Consider the following 22,048-nt stretch of genomic DNA (forward strand, 5'->3'; position numbering starts at 1 on the left):
TTGATTGCCAGGAAATTTGGTTGGCTGCAGACATACACGTTCCCCTCCGGATAAATTGTGATTACTTGTAACAATGTTAACAATTTGTCCAATGCTGAATTTGTCCGTTTATGACCAAACATCTGCAGAACTAATGACATTCAGCCTCAGCTGTATTTTGTGCTAATTAGCATACGTTAGCATGCTAACATGCTAAATCAAGATGGTGAACATGGTCACCATTAAGCCTACGAATCGTCTGAATGCGAGTCGCCTCACAGCTGTTACCGTATCACATTATTACATCTGAGTTTGAACACAAAAGAATCACAGAGTTCAGGTAGTATTTAATTCATTGATCCTTTACCTTTTTGAAAATCAAAACGTAAAAGTTACACAGATATTGGTGATTCAACGATCAGAGATATCAATGTACACCATTGCCAAATGATATATTTCACACCATAAATACTCATAGCACAGAAGCAGGAAATCAGTTACCTGCCCCCGTCTGCAATTTATCATCAAGGGACCAATTCTGACACATTGATGTTCATAAAAACACATACCCGCTTAGTAACCAAAATGGGGGTCACACCCACTGATGGCCAAGTCGTGTGGTCAACGTGAAGCATGCTTTACCTGTACAAACAGATCTATGAAGAATGAATCGGAAGAGAAGATCCGTAACTACAATTACAAATATTTTGGCAGGAGCACTGAGGGAGAGAAAACAGTTTTTTCGATCAAACCATGGATGGCTCAGTTATGTCACGGACATGTGAGGATGATAAAGAGCAGAACATGTTGAATCAGAGAAATATTGACAATATGATAATGAGGTAGTAGTCAGCAGGGCGCTGCATACTTTATTTTCAATGGTATTCCGGCGACCTACTGTATCGACGCTGATATATTTACACACTTAGACACAGCTTGTAATGTAAGACATGTTCTCTTTTACTTAACACAGTGCCGTATTGCAAGGTAAAAAAAAGAAAAACGGGGGAGATAAGAGGACTCCCGTTATTATGATTCGCACGGCTGATCAGCATGGGCCACGGAAAAAAATCTAGTTGTAAAGATTTTCTGCAAAAGTTTTCATTTTTACTGCACTTTTATTGAAAGAAGCACAAAAGTATTTTACCAGTGGAGCAAATCAAATATAGTTATTCTGCTATACAGGATACATGTTTCCGATTAGAGGGATTTAGAATATGTCACTTAATAGCATACAAATTCTCCCAAATCTAAGTAAAAGCATGCTGTTAGCATGGTTCCAGTCAGAATTGGTCCCCGTTGCATTGCTCAACAGTAAAATAACTCGAGTTATATCGTCACCCTCTACAGTGGAGCTTGGTAACTGGACGGCGGCTAGTCAAGTTGTGGGTGATCGGGTGCTGGAGTGGGGAGATGTCCTCCATTACCTACGTGGCCGATCAGGCTGCTGTATAAAGGCATGCCAGCCGCTGGATCAGTGCGAGCCATTGATATGGCAAGCATGGCAGCAACTCTAGCCTACTGAAATGTCAGGGATTCCTTTGATCACAGTATCATATTATTGTGACAGTGCCACAATTTATCACATAACATAAAATCCCTTCAGTAGTATAAGCATTCACCTCCAACACATTCTCTCTGGCGTGGAGACGAGCGGCGCGGCTACAGTATTACTCGCACTGAGCATAATGGACGTGTAACCAAACACAGGGAGAAGGGGGAGCACGAGATCTCTCGCTCCCACCACTGATCACACTTTGTACTGACACACACCGTCGGTTTGCCGTAACCCGAAGGAGCGTGCTGACACTTTGTTTTCTTGCATAGCTAGTCGCATGTGCGCGCTCGGGCATCCGGAGATCTCCTCACAGACGCCCGCCCGCCCGCCTCCCGGCCGGTGGGAAAGGTGTTACTCAGCACCGGCTACTGTGTCAACACGAGGTCAAGAAGAAGTGTTCCACGTGTCTACCGCACTCCTGGAAGGAGGCCGTGTTGACAACAACCTCCTGCGGGGGTTAAAAATAAACCCAGTGTGAAGTGCCACCACTCCCTCTCTGCACCTGCCGTTTACCTCTGTTTGGTCGAAGCGCTATAAATGCAGGCACAGCTATTAAAAGACGGGAGGTGTCTAAAATGGCGAGAGCAGATGCTGGGCACCTTGCTCCCTGTGTGTGGGATGACTCTACCGCAGGATTAAAGGAGCCCGAAATAGAGTGGCTGACATATGGGCCTCTGATTGTTTGAACAAGGAATCTCCTGGACTTCTGCCACCCGGCATACATCCTTTGATACTGCCACACCGAACGCGCTGATCATCTTTCACCTCGTCCGAATCGGGGTCATCTATTTGCATGCCAAGTGGCAATTTCCATGGGCTTAAACAATGACCAAATTTGGGGTTCAATGGGTTACAGGAACAGCACCGACACAAACCACTACAAGGAGAGGAGGGACACTAATGTGCAACAGCAGTGCAGTGGTGGGTCCCACTGGTGGGACTCAAATATACAGGCATGGTCTTCTAGCAACAGCAGCATTGAAAAGCACATGAAAGATAGGAGGTTAAGCCTGGCTTCCCCACAGCTCCCTTTTATTGCTGAGTTACTACAGAATAAGACGACTGACTAGTTGTACCTGCCTACGCTAGTTTGGTTAAACATGAGACCAGCAAGTCTTCCAGTCTGAGACAGATCCACAAAGATCACACGGCTTACGGCTCCGGAGAGGTATATCCAAGGACATTTAAACTGATGAAGAGTTCACATTTAGGTAACAATTTTAGTTCTTTTTTTTCCCCCAGGAGAACAACAGAAAATGGCCACCAAGTTCACCAGACTTTAAACTGTACACTCAGTCTTCCATTAATAAATATATACATGTCCTGGTCAAGTCCAGGAAAGAAAGAAAAAACACAACTGTGAGACTGTGAGTCTGTGTATGGTTGTTGACACCTCTGCTGTCTTCAGAACAAATTTAAGGAACTTTTACTTCTCTGAAAAGAAACCTCTTTATCTCGTTAAGAACTGGCAACTACTTATTCTGAAGATGCTGAGGGACAGAGGGGTCCTTCTTCATATACAGCATGAACACTGACAATTAACAAAAAAACAGAAAAAAATTATTACTGTACATAGTATTTCTTATATATTTTTAAATTAATCTGCATCATTTTTATATTTATACTAATAACCAAGTTTTGCATTTGTTCTTTTTTTTTTTAATTTAGTGTCCCAGGGTTCCAGGAGGAGGAGTGAGAGGGTCAGTCTCTCTCCTGCCTAGCACAGTCAGTGGGGGTCTCCTTCTCCCGAGGACCCTCAGCCTTGGTTCAAGTCACTTTTTGTCTCGCCAATGCAGCCCGCCGCTGTTGCCGTGGCCAGTCGGCCTCCCCCTCCGATCAGACCTTGGCCTCCAGCATCTCCAGGAAGAGTTTGTGCATGGGCACCTTTCCCTGCACCTTGATGCTGTAAAAGTGCTGCACGGCCTTGGTGGCCGTCTGCCGCAGCAGAGGCAGGGTCATGAGCAGCTTGCCCGCCCGCCTCGGGTCCTCCTGGTGCTGGCTACTCTCGTAGTCCTGCAGGGCCTCGTGGAGAGCGTCCTGAAGTTTCTGGACCGCCTCCATGTCCTCTATGTGCATGGAGTCTGATGGGACAAGAGCAGAGAAAGGAGTATGAAGATTGATGGATTTTCAATTTTTTACTAGAGGGGGGAAAAAGTAACTTGTAAGAAATGTAGTTTGCACTCTGAGACAGTGGTAATATAACAGGAGTGATGGGAAATGGAATTTTCTAAAACTAAATTAAATCACATGATTGATCTTTACTGCTCTGTCAGTAGCAGTAAGGTAAGGGACACATTATCAGTATAACTCACACCCTGACAAGATAAAGAATAGATCATAAAAAAAAGGAAAGAACATCTGCTTTATTCCACTTATTTATTTATTTATTTAGTCTTTGGTGGGATATTCACACGGCCCTTGACCAGCGGGACTGAAAATCAATGTTATCCTCCGGTAACAATGGCATGAAAAGCACCCAATCTCTTCTGAGCGAGTACACATTAAACACCTCACTGTTCCAAAGGACAGATTGTTTACGAACAAGAAAACAAGTAAAAGAAAGGAGCTCCATTAGAGAATTGGACGCCATAAAAAGGCAAGATGAATACAACTCCTCTTCCTTTCAATTAATTTTCTTCCTTTTGCCTCAGAGGCGTCTCTGACCATCAGAGGGGAGAGAAACACTAATGGGTTTATTTGAAAGCTAGATGCAACAACGCAACCATCGTCTAAATACAGCTGTTAAACAGGCACATATTAATTTCCCTGTAAATGTTGTTTTTTGCTATATTTTGCTCACTCCCAAAAATAAAAATAAATTCTATGTTCTTACCTATAGCACTTTGATCATAGCACTCATTGTTGTACTTAAGGTATCCTTGCTGAATAGCTACCAATTTATTCAGACGAGGACACTTGTTTCTATTTTTATCGACAATAATATGTTGTGGTTTCTTTCTTTCGACAAATGTACTTATTGTAAGTTGCTTTGGACATAAGTGTCTGCTAAATGTAAATGTAAATGTATTTTACTGAACAAAAACGGTGACTCTCTCTGCTTGACTCGGCCCAGATCTCTCCCACCTCCCGGCCCGTTTTAGAGCAGTCTACAGTTTCAGTCTGGCTTCTCTCCGGTGTTCTTTGCTCCTATAATGTTTCGCTACACTGCCACCGTATTTTACTGATCCGACTGTACATCATGTTACAGCACTCCCCTCTCGTTCTCGCCTTTTCCTGCCTCTCCTAGCCTCTCTCAGGGACAGTCTGGGGTCGCGCTTTCTCCCACTGGTTAACCGGTGTCTGGCACTCCGGTGGCGGCATGTCATTGGCTGCCTGACTCGTCTCACCTTGTCGGTGCATATTTTACCATACGGGACAATAAAAGGCAAAACAGATTTCAGACTTCGCCCTAAATTCATTGACTGGAACAACTGTATTCCCAAGACCTTGAGACATTTCTCACCCTGACGGTTTTCAAATCCACAGTGGTAAAATGAAGTAGGTCGTTTTGTAAAGTGAATGTGGGAGGGAGGGGAGGCAAGTGGGGGGAGGATGGAAGAACAAAAGGCGAAAAAAAAATCTCACATGAGGATGTGGTGTGACATAATTATCTCTTGTTCCTTTCACAGAAGCTGGATTCAAATATTTTCAAATCAAACCTATATTTTCTCCTATTTTTCACGCTTACAAACACTTTTTAGCAATAAACCTGATTTGAAACTATAATTGAATGCTTTGCACTGAGGGGGAAAAAGGAGGAAATAAAAAGAGAGACATCTCAACAGATGGGCAGGAAACGAGGGCAGCAGTCAGGGTGCATGCAGCTTGTAGTCCTTGGAGGAGGGGTCGACTTAAAAAAACAACTTTGAAGAAACAATTTCCTCGCAATCCATCAGTGAGCCCACGTCGATCCGATTGATAAACTGCTAATTACAAAATCAATCGCTATGAATTTTCACAGCTGTCAGACTAGGGGGGCTCCCGGGAGAGCGATCTCCCAGAGACCTTGTTCTAACATTCCGGACACCCTCCTCCCCCTCCTCCCCTCGACCCCCATCTCTCCTCTCTCCCGCACCCCACCTCCCTAGCAAAGCTCTGTTGTCTGAAAGCAAATGCCCACCATCAGCATTTTCATTTTTCAGCCGGGGACAAAACAAGGGAAAGCAGCCCAGTGACCCAGGCACGCATTGATCAGAGCGGGACAGCTCCTGCCTCCTCAAAAGGATCCTGTCAATAGCAGCGTGCTGTCTACGCATCGGAACAAACGAGGCCCATCACTCCCTGATACTCATTCCATTCGACTTAACACATTTTATTGACAGCCCCCGTGCATCTAATGAAATGCTAAATTTATCTCCCGTGGCTGCTGTGCCCTGCAGCTACTGTTATGGCGATGGAGAAAGAGAGTGGGGGAGGGAGTGCAGGAGAAATACCACAACATGGAAGGTGTTCAATTAAAAAAAAAAAAAAAGGGAAAAAAAGCTCCCTCCTCCATCTCTCTTTCTCGTACACTGCCCTTATCTTCTCTCCATCTCTCCGTCTTACGCTTCAAACTAAAGGTTACACCGAAAAACTCCCGAAAAACTAAGAAATGTCATTTCTGAAACTGTGTCAGACACGACTTTACTATTCTGGATATGACACTGTCTCGTGTGTATTACTCAAGAGATCCAGAAAAAATGAAATAATCTGAGTGAGTTATACAGATGAAGAATTATTTTCGTGTCTTGATTTTTTTCTTTTAAATAATGGTACAATTTAAGTGTATTATTTATATGCTATTTGCATATTAATATTAGTTATTTCAGGAGATAAGAATGCTAAAAGATTTACGTATCATTTTTTTTCAGTTGGCAATAATGCCTTTTCAATATTGATTGCAATAACTCAGTGGGAATATTGAGATATTTTTCTAACAAACAAAAAAAAGATAATAATTTTGAAATGAAATTATATGGGTAATATCAAGTTAACCAATAATTGCTTTGGGACAGGTTTGCTCCTCTGAAAGTAAAACTAAAATGTATTATTATTATTAATAATAATAATAATAATAATAATAATAATAATAATAATGAACGTATAAATGTTCAAATAAATGATGTACTGTACATATCTGGTAGAGGGACGCTAAACTTGTTTCTGCTGCTTTCAGAACACAATTGTATGATATTGAATAACAGTGAATTAAACAGTGAAAAGCAAGATTAAATTGAATAACTAAAGTGTAAATATGATTAAAATAAATACATAATTTCACTTTTTTGTTGAAGTTTGTTGTCTAAGTTTTATGACGCTAATTTAAAACATACAATAGCTTCCATTCAAATGCACAGAAAAACGTTGATGAGAAATCTGGACCCCTCACCTGAGTTGGCGAGAGCGATGGCCTTGAGGGTGACAAACTCCTCCTTCTCCACTTTGAGCTTCTTGCATTTGCGGACCAGCTGCAGGATGGAGACGTAGAGGTCGAGCAGGCCCGTCAGCCGAGAGTGTTCCTCGTCCATTATGTAGTCCTCAGCATACACCAGCTCGTCCTCGTACGGCAGCGAGCGGAACACGATGCTGAGGATGAGGATCTCCATCCAGGCGCTCTGCAGTAAACTCATCTGGTCTCCCAGAGACAGGGAGGAAAAGCCTGGAGGGGCAGAGGGAGAAACTCTATGAGGACACGAGTGTGTGTGCTCAAATATGCATGTGTGAGCCAGAAAACTCTTATTAGAGAAGTATTTTCAAAGAAAACGAAGGGACGGCACTTTGACTTGATCAGTAAACCAAGTCTGACTTGTCAAGCTCCGGTAGCCCGGACGACATGCCGATGCACGTGTTAGCGTGGTGTTTAATTTTAAATGCACAGTGAAAGGTCCTCTTTGAAGCCGCTGTCAGAGCACTTGAGTGGGCTTTACTGTTAGTGAGGACAGTAAATCGGTGCAAAGGTCTGGGGTACACAAAGCCACGTGGTTACCCCCTTGTATCCTGTCACACCTCTACTGGTGTGTGGGGGATTAGCGCTGCGACATATTCTCATTGGAGGGGTTGAGGACACAACGTGCACTGTCTCTCGCACACAGATACACAAACTTGTCAACATGTGCACATGCGGAGGCCGACATATGCACATCAATCTACATACACACACACACACACACACACACACACACACACACACACACACACAGAGCCAGGGGTCACATGGTTCAAGCCCAGCCTGAAGACCTGTTTAAACCCAGGGCCTCATTCTCCAACAGCAGCTGGATGAGCTGAAATTGGCTCGGGCGCATCAAGCCACTGTCATTTCCCCTTCAACACCTCTACATACACTCAGAATAGAACATTAAATAAAACAAACTGCAAGATCCCCAAAAGATGAGCTGTGAGAACCTCAAACAAATGAAAAAGGGTCAAAGCAAAAAGAGAGAGGAAGAGAGAGAGGAGCAGATAGCCATCTCGTCCCTTTTCCCTTCGTACTACCCTTCAGCTGTCAATAAACTGCATGAACCCCCCTCACACACACACACACTCTTTCCCCCCTCCTCCTACACAGCGTGCCTGCAGGCGCCCTATTCTGACAGCGTATTAGGCTCTTCGGCTCCGCCCCTGATTAATATGATTGCATCTACAAGTTTGCTGTTGCCACGCTACCTGCCACCGTGTGATTAAGAGGCGATAGATTACAGTATTGACCAGGGCGCTCACCGCACCTATTCCCCACAGTTTCTCTTAAATATAAATGATCTCACCGGGGTGCAGCCACCAGCCTGATGTTTATCTCCCCCTGCCAGGACACAATGAACGAACACACACACACACACACACACACACACACACACACACACACAAATGTGCAGGATGAGAAGAACAAGAGACATGATGAGGAAGCGTGAGAGAAAGTGAAAAAGAAACGGGATGGAGAGAGAGAGAGGCAGAGAGAAAGGAAGAGCCAGGGAGAGTACTACCTGAGTGTTCAATTTCCCTTATCGTGGTGATGACCACTGCAGGGGAAGAGCTGGAGGATACATTAATTAACAGATTGTGATCAGAATGTGAGGGCCTTCACATTTTGAAGGGGAATCAATAGTCAGTAGAATAGAGTGCTAACAGAAAGGTGCCGCTGCCCGACTGGACCGGTCAGAGGTCTGAAGAGCCCAAATTAGACCCAACAAAGCAAACTGCCGAAAGCACTCAAAGCACTCGGCTATTATCAGTGGAGGCAATAAGCCATATTTTTTTTAAAGGCCTGTGCCATTACACATATCCGGACTGCATCTTCAAATCTTTTGTTGTGTTATTTCCTTGTCTGCATACGTGGCCATTAAGTTGTACAGACTCGTGGATTGGCCGGAGGGAAAATTGTCATGCAAGCGCGGGACGTGGTCTTGATTGCCGCATCAGGTTGGCATCACAATCACAGGCGAGGCTTTGTCTAGCCTTTTAATGCCAAGGAGGACTGAGGCGGAACTAAACGCTGCTCCCAATGTGACAGCCCGTGTGAAGGCCTTGTTCAGGGTTTGCTGGAGAGGCTTTAGAGTTGTCCTGATACAGCAGACACCTCTCAACCACATGCCCACATGCCGCCCAGCAGCCTACAATTACCTTTGACGCTAAAAGTCCTTGAATTTAATCCAGTGTTGTGAGATAGAGAGGTGGTGTTTTTCCCCCTGCTCCATCCCCTCTCTTCAGGGCCTAAATTATCGCTCCAAATGGGATCTCGTGTCGTTGCCTCGCCGTTTTCCACTCAATTTAATCGAGTAATGAAGTGACTTCCCGACTCCGCGGGTCACGCCGCACTCCGGCCGCCGCACTCTGAAGGTGGCCCGGTTAAGTGCCGTCAGAGTGGGTGATTTCCTCTAATGAAATATCAATATTTACATCTTCATTTCCAGCCCACTGCTTTGGTGGGGTTTGACCAAACATGACACAATATTGACCAAATCAGAGAGGCCTGTCTGCGCGCTTGAAGGGCCTTTTCCACTCCACTGCTGAGTGCACCGGCAGATTCTCGGTCTTTGTGGCGGGTATACAGAGATAATAACGATGCACAGCTTTTCTTTGTTCACTTTAGCCTGCTCATATAGCCATCATATTGTCTCAGAGGCATTTTCACTTTCAAAATGATCAGAGGTAGCATATTTGATCCTGGATGGGCATGACTGAAATATGTTAAAACAAAAAAAATGAAATATAGAAGACAGAGAAACAACACAGCAGCCCAACTGACCACTAACTGCATCAGCGGGCCATCATTCATAGTTCACAGGGTGAAAACAAGGCCACCAAAGACTAACAACAGAAGACAAAACCATCACCTCTCCCTTTATCTCCCCAAAAGCACTCGCCTATGGGCAGGAGGGGGCAGCCCAAACCCGCAGACGGCTGCCTCCAACCTCTCGCACAGATTAATCAGAGCGCCGTTTCATCTGCCAGAGCACAGGACGGTCCAAAATGAAATGCTGTAGATTTCTGTTGAGCTGGAGTTCATATTCTATTAATTTATTATTGTTTCCCTCTCCCCGAGGGCCATTAGCGCGGGTAATAAAAAGAGATGTAATTACGAGGCACGGTGGCCCCCTCCAGCTGCAGCCCCCTCGTAACTCACCCTCAATCAGACAACACAGCAGACAGAGGGAGGGAGAGAGGAAAGGGGGGGAATCACGAGAGAGAGAGGGAGAGAAATGGAGGATAAAAGAGAGGAGAAGATATGGGCCGGAGAGGAAGGCGATAAGGAAGAGAGAAAGAGAGCAGCAGCACGCGGAGAGAAAAAAGAGGACCAGAGCATGAGGGGGAAAGGAAGCGAGCGATAGAAAGAGGAAAGAGAGTAATTCTGGCTGGACAGCAGCTGATCTATCATGGCTGGCTATCAGAAGGACAAGCTGGCCCTGAAGACTTCTGCCTCGCGGCAATCTCACCTCAGCCAAGTCAAGTGCTCTCTGGGCTGCAGTTGGAGTAAAACTGCCCCTAACAGGACCCCAGAGGTTCAGCACGCCTTTTTTTTTTTCTAACCTCAAACTGAGTTGAATTATCATCCTGCCATAAGCTTATTTTATATCAAAGCTTTTTTTTAGTTTAGATGGCAGTTTAAAGAAAGAAAAAGGACACGGCGAAAAATGTATGCACCTCTGATTTTTATAGATTCCTCTGATCCGTAAGAGTGACACACTACGGTGAACGATGTAGATCCAATACAGGGATGAAGGGCAATTTTGAGCCGCTTCATAACGGTGTGTGTGTGTGTGTGTGTGTGTGTTTGTGTGGATCCGTGTGCGTGCAGCTACCGACCATGATTCTTCTTGAATTTACATGACAGCGTCAGGAGGACCCAATCAATAGCAGCCTGGTAATAAATTGCTGCGCTTGACATAAATAATATGACCTGCAGTCCAGCCACATGTACAACACAAACAGCTCCGTGTGCCGCGAGCTTTCCCCTGGACACTGATTCGATGACACAAACACTGTTTTTTTTATATCGGATGTCAATACAAACTAAACTGACTCAGTGAAAAAAGATTGATGACTGAAAATTCATTTTTGTCTCCAGCTCCAGTGCTGACTTTCAGGAGAATCCGCTATCTGCCTTCTTTCAACGTGATAACCAGCCCATTATCCCATTGTAAGTAGCTGGGGGAATGGGTGATTTGTCCAGTAGCCTGTGAACGCCATGAGGGTGAAGAACGTTAAATACAGTAATCCCCTTGTTTTAATCTGCACCCTATGACCCGCTGACCCCGACGGTGAAGTCTTTAGCCCTCCCTTGGGTCCCACTGGCCAATACTGACGTTACATATATCTGTTAAGCCCCAAAGACCAGGACGAATCAGGCTTTAATCATTGATATAATTACACATAATTTATCTTCGCTGCCATCAAGCAACATTGCTTAATGAGGGATGGCGCTCTGCTGACGATCACTTAAAGGCACATCGGCGTGTACCATTTCCTACAAAGCCATTTTATATCAAATATGACACTAAATTCTGCACAGATTCTACAGGGATTTGATTTTACACCGATTCCACTTGGGGACAATATGAACAGCGCGCACACATAATTGTGATGCTGGCTGTACCTGCTCATGTGTCACAGTAACTAAACAAAGCCCTCCCCCACCCTGCCTGGCAGATGTCCCTTTCCTGGCCCTGCAGACTCCTGACTGCCTGTCTGCCTCCAATACGCCCCCATCTCAATCTCCCTGCAGCTTTTCCGCCTTCCTCCTGCTCTCCTGCCTGGGTTCAGGCCTCGGCATCCACCTGATTGCTCAATCTATCTTTATCTCCTGTGTTGAAGCCTACGTCAGAGGGTAAATTGAATATACTAAGAGCTGTCTGTTGGTGTCTATATTTAATAAAGTGCACTGATGAGGTGCTGATTTATTGCCGGGCAGTATTCACACTCTATTACAAGGAGATTACGCAGCTTGAGTGGGATCAGGCTGGCAACACAGTAAGTAGATTTCACAATTTAATGGCAAAGAGAAAACAGGAGCCCGGAGGGGGCTGGAGGAGGGTGGGCTGATGGGTGGGTGGGTGATTATGGTGGAGGATTGAGCTGACACAAACACGACAACATACAAGGGGCGCGATCTCTTTTTAACATCGCTGCCTCCATGCTAACAACTAACCCGCCAGGCGGTTGTCTGTCAAGTGCGGAGCTGATGAGCTGCAATCCAATAAAGCAGCGATGATGAATATTCCCAAAACACCAGTAATGAATAGAACAATGCCAACAAGACTCTTTCATTAGATTAATCTGGTCTGAATCTAACGCCAACAAAATGCAATAACACACGAGGAGGATGTTTTTTTTTTTTTAAAGTAGAATTAGAATAATCTAAATTAATTGAAGACATAAACACACTGTTTGAATATTATACATTCTAGGGTTACATACCAGGGCAAAAATATGTTTTATTGTGTTGGAGCGCAGCAGCAGCAGATTCAATGTTTGCTTGGCCCTTTAGCCTTCTGAGAATTCCCAGCTGAAAACACTGGGAAGATGGGAGCGGGCGAACACCAAACAACGACTACCTCTTGTATAAGCAGCATGCATGCATGTTTTTACATATGAACACATGACATTCCCACCGCGGGTGGGAGGCTATGTGGGGTGACATGAGGCCGCGGGGGGGTCACGCTGGTATCCCGCTACTGAAGAAGTCAACAATGTCAAGGTGGTAAACATACTGAAGCTGTCAGTATACGTCCCTAAACCTCTGGGACGGAGTGAAATGGCGCTTTATGGGATGGAAGGGGGGCCAGAGGGGTGGACAGTGGACTGCTATGTGTGTCAAAGGTTGTTAGCACCTTAGGAGCAACAAGCCATCTGTCAGCATCCCCAACACGACTCCTAATGACCCTGCCCCCCCTCAGGCAACGCCTGCGTCTACTTCCTGGTGCTATTTGGAGCAGGGACACTAGTGTCCAAAAGCACCGCAGTGATTATCAATTAATCAAAGGCAGATTCAGAATGAGGGCAAGGCTGGAAACGGCAAACCTGTGAAAAGGCTCTTGACGTGTGGCACCGGCCTTCGATATCTACCTCATTAAACAAAGAGAACAGGTGGACCTGATCTTGATTGTGTTCTTATTTCATCTGAAATATTACTACTGTCAAACCTGAAAACTCTTCATGCATGCAAACCGACCCCACATGCTATGCTAAATATAGCTGGAATAATAAAGTTGACATTGGACCCTGTAAGGCAAAGATACCATCTACACTAATGATAGCGCTTTGATATCCTCCAATCGCCCTCCAATTAAAACTCACTCTAGTCCACATTATGCCACTTTTCAAACGCGTTTTCGAATGTTCGCTGAGAACAGGGGGAATTAAAAAATCAATTGGGAGAAAGTAAGTGCCAATTTTAGCGACATTTAAATTGTTACATTTGGACTTTAGTTATTGGCCCATCTGTCAATGGCCTAATCAATGTGGTCTACTTCATAACGAACTGTTAATCTTTTTAATTCCATCGCCTAAGGCTGCAAAGATCTATCAGAATGCAATCAGCACTTTTTCACCCCCTCGTTCCTTTCTTGTCCCGGAATGGATGGAGGGAGAAATATGGTAGGAAGCGAGCACGGTAGGCTGCCCTGGGGTACCGTTGTTGCATGAGTGTTAGTGCACGGAGCCTCGCTCAACCAGTGAACCGTCTCTGATCAGGTTCAGCCATGTACAACTCAATTATGCAGCCATTTCATGGCCAGAGGACACCCACTGTCCTAATACAGACACCATCAAAGGGACAGACGCAGGCCGAGCATTCAGTCTTTCTCTCTGTCGCATCGTCTTTTTAATCTAAACAGAATTTGTGTGATTTTATGATTTGAGTTTTAGAAACATTCACACACCGGAAGCACAACTCCACACAACAGCAGATCAGAATAATCTACCAGCAGGTGCTGCACATCATCCGTCCCGTCGCAGCCACTCACTCACAGTTGGAACACACACTCTTACGGCGGCTTACTGCGTCAGGTTTTGGGTTAAATGATCATTATCGACCTAGTTGGAGTGACAAGTCTTCTACGACAATCTGTGCGGTAAATCCCATTAACATTATGACTCTATCCACTGTACAATACGCGTTAGTATAATCTGATTAACAGAGCTTCGACACTGTGACACACAAAATCCGAGATAGTGCATGCATATTAACGTGATGATGCACTTCAGGGTGCAGGTTAAGGCCTTCAGCACTTCCTGCCACAGTCGAATCTAAAAAAGGCGGCGGACTCGCCTCTATCTGTAGGCGTGTGTGACGTAGTGAGTGATGCCTCCAATGCCTGCACGCTCTGTTCTCTGCAGGCAGCACAGCGGGGTTGTTGTCTTTGTGCACGCCTGCGACGGCGGTGTAATTTTTGGGTCACAACGATAAGAGTGTGTTATCGGGTCAGTTGTGATCCAGTCCTGACTAAGCTCCTTGTTAAACTCTCAGTGTGCTGACCACGCAGGGCCTGTGGGGCGTGATCCAAACAGTTTAGATGCGTAAGGGGCCGGGGCTGAGGCCATGGGCTGGGAGCATATCCATCTCTAATCTCCTTACTATCAGATCTGTACCTGATTAATACCCCTCCTTCTGAGAAAGACTCTAATACCTTTTCAGTACAAAATGCACCTGCACGAGGTCAGCTGGAGTCCACCTCACTGTGTTGAAAATAACTGAACCGTCTCAATCTATGAATGGGATTTAAATGTATGAATTCTGAATTTACAAATACGATTAAAAAGCATGCACACACTGTGTGTGTGTGTGTGTGTGTGTGTGTGTGTGTGTGTGTGTCACACACTTGCTGACAGCTCTGTGCCTGTCCAAGTTATGCTGATGAGAAGAAGAGGTTATGGAGGTGCCGCTGAGGGACACATTCATTTAGTTTGTTACCCCTCCATGCCTACAGCACTGTAACGTTATAGAGTTATGGAGTTATGGAGGTCAAGCTCAAGATCAAGGAGATTCTGCCTCGGTTGCAAAAAAAGAGCGGCTAAACAATGTGTTCACTGTCAAAATCAGGGGGAAAACTCTTGAAGGAGGCAAAATCTCTGCTGACGTGAGGTGCTGTATCCTTAATTCAACAGCCTCTTATAACCTCACACCTCGTCTATCAGAATGTCTATGGGGCAAGGAAGAAACATGATTATGCCCATCAATAATTCAATGTATGTGTGCTTGCGCTCCAGTGCGTTCGTGTGTGCATGTGTGCCGGTGTCTGTGTGTGATATGATGTCTTGTTTGGATGGGCAGGTCCCTGACTTTGTTCTAAATTCCCTAGTGATTACAACATACATTGGCACCGGGTGTGTGTCCTCCTCTCGGTTCAATGCAGGAGTTTTAGATGCACTCTATTGATTTGTTTCTAGCGCAGCTATGTCCATTTTGCAACCCCCTTCATCCTCCACACCCCGAGGCCGTATGAGGCGCTGTCATTAATTATCTACGTGTGTGAGTGCGCATGTTTCTTCATACATAGTGGAGTGTGGAGAGAAAGATGGGAGAAAAATAAAACTGGTGAAAAATAAGAGCGCAAAAGGGTAAAAAGTGACAAGACGGAGGCAATAAATGATTTGTTTTCTACCTGGGATGTGCTTGGCCCAGCCGATGATGACCACGAGTTCGCGGTCAGCCAAGTCACACAGTGTGGTCAGAGCCTTGATGTCGCTCTCCGGCATGGTGGGGTCAGGCATGGCGTAGATCTTCTCGGGCTCTGCCACCAACAGGTGAGACACTATCTTTGTGACTGAGGACGGAGGAGGAGAAGGAGGAGGAATGTCAAAGCAGAGCAGAGGTCAAGGGTCATATCAGTGCAAAGCTCAGCGAGGTGCGAAGATGCATCGAGCTGATAAAAGATTGGGCGTCGCAGAAATGGTGACACATGGTGGAACGGTGGTCAGACTTTCACGGTTTCGTTCTACGTCTCGTTATGTAAACTAATGGATGGAATTTGTGTGAAATGATGACACTGAAATCTCCAAGAGGAAAAAAATATGTGCATGGAAATTTGAGACACTAGTGTTCTAAAGCACTCTGTTATTGTTTAATAATGGTCATCTGATAATAGAAGTATTATAATTCAGCTCTGACCAGAACAACACCTGGCCTATTTTTTAACTCCTTTTCTTTAACTACCTGTTTTTTTCTGAGACAACAGCCAATCAAGAGACAGGAGGAACACGAGGCTGGCCTAGAATTGCAGCTTTGCCTGCATGTTTGACCTGGTAGAGGAGGTGTGACGGAGGAGGGAGAAAATGGGGCTAGTGATGGAGCAGTACTCACGAGGCTTTTTGGTGGGAGGGGGGAGTGTCAAGCCCAGGTATGGGTTGTTTTCGTTGTCCAACCTCCGCTTGTACTTCTGCCTGCCCCCTCGGACGCGGTCCAGACGCACCCCTGGGTTAGAAACGACAAGAGGGACATGAGATTAAGAAGGTGCATCGTTTCCCACAATAGAGTTTAAGGGATATCAAATACATAAACAGTTGTCAAAAAAGGTCATAATTATTTGGGATAAAGGGCGACACAATAGTATCATCATGTATTAAATAATTTGTAAAAGCAGTAGTGGAAAAGGACTGTATAGTGGCGTGTGTGTGTGTGTGTGTGTGTGTGTGTGTGTGTGTCAGAGGCAAGGCTACCTTCCCATATGTGGTCCATGCCTGGCTGGTCTACTGTGACACAGCTGAGCCCAGAGCAGGTCTAAACATATGAATATTTAACACAGGGTCAATGATCTCACAGACTGGCCCTCTAATTATTTAGCTTTGGGGGTGAGGCAGACTGCATACTAATTAGCTGCCAGCTAACATGCCTCTTCGCTTGTGTTGGCGTGTGAGCTCAGGTGTGTGTGTGCGCTCTTCAGCGTCCAGAAAAAGAAACTTAAACCAGCCTACAAGCAAAGACATGGTCCCACACACACGGTACAAAACATCCGCTGTCATACTGCAGATAGATAACTAGGTATTGCTTTCCCATAAAAGACCCTTATTTCACCTCTCTCCCATCGGAGTAGCACTGAGGCCTTATCGCCCCCAGCCACACCTAGGGGCCAGGTTCCACACTGATACTGTAAATGTCAAGCCGGCCTCATCATAACATAAGTTATTTATTATCTCATTATTTGATAAGAATGTTTCCATTTGGATGTCTTTTTTTTTATTCCATTCATTTTCAACATAGTTAAAATATTTCATCTGCCCTGTTCTGTTTATTTAATACTACATATTTGGTTATTTAATGTAAGTGTATGCAAATATTTATATCTTGCACCCCCATATTTGGACCAGCCTGTCACTGCTATTGTGCAGCCGAAATATCCTTGATATCTTAATCCTGTCAAGAGGGACAATCCCTTCAATTTACGTTGCATGCATAATGTCGTCGCCCCCACCCCCGAAACAAATTTAATATTAAAGGGTGGATGAGAAAAAAGGCTCAATGAAATGCTTGCGGTGGAGGAGGAGTTAATTTGTCAGTCGCCCGCGTCCTCTAAGCGAACAACACCTGCAGCCAGAGCACTTCCTTGATGATTTCATCACTTTATAACAGGGAGGACGGTGTCAAACCTGGGCATTGTGTGGCCACTGCAAATGAGCCTAATACAATTTCCCCATCAGCAAGTGCTCTTGGAGGGGATGAGTTTGGATGTCTCCCATGCACGGTGATTGGAGGTCGCTCGGTGAGCGAGGGGGGGAGAAGGAAAATCCGATGATAAAAGATAAAAGGTGGCCTTCATTTACCAAAGAGGAATTCAACGGTGGATTTATGCAAAACATCTTCTTGATTTTCACCACGTAGCTTTCGTGGCTACAGCTCCAAATCCCTGACACTCGACACATGAGGGGACCAGTACACTGTCATATCATATCTGTAAAAAAGAGATTTTTTCTCCCCCACTTATATAAATTATTTGATTCCCTGGAAACACAAATCTGATTAGGATTGCCTTTCAATTTCCTGACACTGACAACCCACAAACCTAATTACCCCCAATTCCCAATAGAGCCTCATCCTTTCCCAGCAAGCACCAGGGAATCTGCAGCTACCTTTACTCTGCACACGCGTAACATAACATATGAAGAACTTTTTTTCCTTTCTGTGAAGACATCTTGAATAGTCTTCAAACACCTTCCAAACGCTGCTTGGGTTTAAGTGCTTAAAGTTTCAGATGCCGCCGAGATGGTCTCGCGACTACTATAGGGATGGAACATTCCTCTCATTGTCAAACATGATGTCACCACTTTCTACAGTTTCTCTCCCGATGAGCTCGCCCTCTGCCAGTTGGCTGTGCTTCTGCTCTCCATGATGCTCGCTGCCGGTTGAGTCATGTGGCCGTATCAGCCAGCGTAAAGCCAGTGATGAAGGTAGATGGGTGCCTCTTTTAATTAGAACAGTCCCGGCCATAATTAACAGATGCTGACAGGAATTAAAGCTTGGCACTAACCTGTCTCATTTTACTGTCCGACAGGGCCAGATACAGGCAGAGAGGAAGAAGGAGTGATTAAGGGCAGCGAGACAGATTTATTCACTCGTGCTGTCGGGCACCGTGGTCGGGACATTATAGGGGCCTTTGTGAGGTTCATATGTCCCTTTGGTGGCACCCGACGCTCCTGACTCTGCCCGGTCTGTTCCGTCCAAAGTAAACAGTAGGAGTGTTATAAATGTGTGAAGAGAGTTGAGTACTACCTCACCCAAAGTCATCTCACTGTTTTATGGCCCGCCACACAGTGCAGTGAGGGTAGCAGCGGGTGAGCTCGGGTATCATCTCTTCAAAGCAGAGTGCAGGGGGAGAGGGCTTTTGGCCAAGGCGGCTGGCATTTGTGCACGGATTAGTGCAGGCCTTTGGGGTGGGGGCTGGGGCCAGCTGACCTAGGGCTCTTCTTTCTCTCCAAAAACAATAATAATCCCCTTCCGAGTACACTCCTACAAAAGGGCCTGTCTTCACTCACTTTGCGTGGCCGGCCGCGGTAGGGGCCCCTTATTTTGAGTCTCTCACCTGTTCTGGGTGTCTCTCCATGGGGAAAGTGTCAGGATGTCTGGGATGGTTGGCAATGCCAAGGGGGGCTTAGGCGCACCCTATTTTAGCTGGGAAAATCAGAAGGCCACATGGCAAGGCATGGTGAACCTTGCCTTTCAAGGAAGCCGCCCCGCTAAACTGCCGTCAGCACTATTTCAAAGGGCCCGTGTTGCCAGCTTTGCATGCTTGTACGTGTGTTGCAGCATTTTTAATCACGAGTGGTGATGAGCGAGGGTAGCGGAAAAATTGTCACGCATTACCCTCCTCCCCTTATGCTGACCCCAGGGGCTGCCATACTTACACCCTCGTCACATAGTCCATTTACAGGTTAGCTACAATCTCCCTCGTGAGCCGACATCCTTGCTCGGACTGCTAATTGAAAAGACGTAAACTACACTTTAGATTGCTTAAAATTAAAGTATTGTAAAAAAAACATGGCAAGGAAGCTTTGCCTGAGCCAAAGCTTCTTTCCATACTTTTGCCATTACTGAGAAGCAGACTGCATTTGTCTCATTAGACGGCCTGCGATACATGCGGACGTCTAACTGTCTAGTATTTCCGGCACTTCACATGAGTGTAGTGTGGTTTGTGTGTATGTTCTGTATGTTGCCTATGTGGCTGTGACGGGGCTATTGTGGGATGTGGTTGTCCTTTGCATGCCACTCTGCTGAACAATAAGAGGTGTATTGTATATCAGCCCGGACACACTTTGCTTCTCTGTTCAGCAACTTTCTACCTTTGCACACGGCACCGTTACATAGTGTGGACAATGGAAGAGAAAGCTATTGTCTTTTGTGATCCCTACAGAGATGTAGGTAAAAATATACATTAATAGAAATAAAACATGTTTCTGCACTGGTGTGTGTGTCGAGGTGTGTGGAGGGATCTGTGTGTTAGTGAGCGACGGAGAAAGTAAGTCAGTGCAGAGAGCAACTGCCACTGAATGATGTCAATGTAATCTCTCAATAGTATCTTGTCTTCTCTCTTGCTCTAAGCTCTGATCCGTTTCCATTGATCAGAGGAAAAACCTGTTGCCCCTGACATTTGATTCTTCTATTGATCACTTCCTCCTTTATACAGTCAAGGGAAAGTACAGCGACTCAACACGGAGGCTGAGGCAGGTCTCCTGTAATCAGACTGCTGATCGCCAAAGACATTTTCCTCACACCTCTTACCACACGTTGAGATATGATTGTTACGGCGGCGGCGGCGTTTGCGTTTGCTCAGAAGATAACTAGTCAAGTATCAAACGCTAACTTTCTCAGAAGACGCCAAATATTGTTATCCTTCCAGTGACAGTGATGGATTTAATCTGCTGCTTCATTGGGGGGCAGCACTGTACTTTGTTGGAGCTGTAAAGTTATAATTAGGTGATTTTCCATTGAGACACAATGTGACCTTTCTGCAGTAATGAAAGTAAGTGGCAACCTCAGTCACATGAGCGGTGGCCATCTCCACACTCTGGGCCTGAGCATGGCGTTGAGCCGACGGCTTCATAGAGCTTACAGTGGACAGAGACCACATGTCTCTCTCTTTCCATTTCGTCTTGGTGACACTTTAAAGGGCCGGGGCCCTCGAGGCGAAAAAAAAAAATGCACTTAACGTCTCATGACAAATTAGTTATATTAGTAATAATATTTTTGCCTCTGACAGAAATCGGTTACATTAGTGGGATCTGTGACAACACCTGCGCGAGCCTTCAGTCAGGCCTGTGATAATAGCAGTGGTGCGGCGATGACAGCCGCCGTCTAAAAGAAGAGGGTCATTCTTATTCTGGAAATGTGCTGAATACACAGAAGTGTGCAGCATTAGAACCTCAGGCTTAGCCGTTGTCTGCATATTTGAGTTTTTACACTCTTTTTACTCCTGACCTGACACTGGTCATTCATTTATAGCCACGGCTACATATTTTTGTAGCCTGTTATTCCCCAAGATGATATATTGGCATAAATTTTTCATCAGATAGTAATGCGATTACTCTGTCTTTCTGGCACTGGGGCTTTATCTGGCTGCATGCAGTCCAGGGGATTCTGTTACTGCGTGGAGATCCATACAGGCTATGACTCTGGCTTCAGGTGGCGACCGGATATATTATGCATCTATAAATCCCGCTCACCAATGAATAATGGGAGGAATAATGGGAGGATATATACCGCGCGGAGTTTGACAGAGAACTTAAAAGTGGAAGATGGTGCAGAATTTTCCTTTATCAGAGCTTCTGTCCGGCAGTATTCATACCGCTGTATAAACATGAGGGACAATCATACTTCACACGACCTAAGTACGGCACTCATCAGCACTCGAGGAAAGCATGTTTCCTTACGGAGTCCCTGAGCTGCTCCCAGAGGAGGCTTGAATAAATATAACACCGCCGCTTCACCCCCAAGCCACATATCTTTCATTATTCATTTGTCTGGCCCTTTTGGAGCAACCAACAAGTGAGGAAGAGACAGAGGGAGAACGAGCGAGAGACAGGCTTGAACACAGCCACTAATGCAATGGGGGAAAGAGAGGACGGATAGGTGTCTCCCCCCCGGAAGAGCAGCCGTGCTGCGGGGTCTCAGTCGGGGCGAAAAGGGTGGGGAGAAACCCAGCCGGACAAATCCATCGGAAGCATGTTTAATTGTCACTGAATTCCCTGTTGGCGTGACTTTAAAAAAAAAAAACCCTCCACAGGAAGAGAGCCGAGATGTTCGGAAAACATTTAGTGGATCAATATGCCGGCGAGAGCTGAGACTCTGCCCAGTGTGTGCTCGGGGACCCGGCCTGAGCCTTTCCAGGTGGAATACTGTTACATTTCAATTACTCAGACGGTGGGATCAACCTATTCAGCATATTTCTGTCCCCAGCTCAACTGCACATTATTTACTGCTGTATAGGTAGGGGGAGGACAGGGGGGCTGGGAACTGTTGTCTGAGCCAGCCAATTGCAAGGATCTCTCACTCCGGCTGATAGATGAAAGGCCGGGACTTAACGAAACAACTGTCATGAGATCTAGTGTGTGATG

General features: G+C 45.5%; 1 protein-coding gene across 10 annotated transcripts in view; it reads right to left on the bottom strand.

The window, feature by feature from the left end:
* Positions 1-306: 306 nt before the first annotated feature.
* esrrb (estrogen-related receptor beta) overlaps positions 307-22,048 on the bottom strand; it is a gene marked incomplete at its 5' end in the record, with an annotated part of 44,476 nt that continues 22,734 nt past the window's right edge. For all 10 annotated transcript variants that reach the window (XM_084013505.1, XM_084013513.1, XM_084013509.1 and 7 more), the window contains 4 exons: positions 307-3,618; positions 6,906-7,175; positions 15,610-15,771; positions 16,308-16,418. In XM_084013505.1, coding sequence (XP_083869631.1) covers positions 3,374-3,618; positions 6,906-7,175; positions 15,610-15,771; positions 16,308-16,418 — 788 coding nt within the window. In that variant the 3' untranslated portion in view covers positions 307-3,373. The remainder of the gene's footprint in view (positions 3,619-6,905; positions 7,176-15,609; positions 15,772-16,307; positions 16,419-22,048) is intronic.

The sequence above is a fragment of the Eutrigla gurnardus genome (genome assembly GCF_963514095.1).
Source record: "Eutrigla gurnardus genome assembly, chromosome: 7".
Lineage (NCBI taxonomy): Eukaryota > Metazoa > Chordata > Actinopteri > Perciformes > Triglidae > Eutrigla > Eutrigla gurnardus.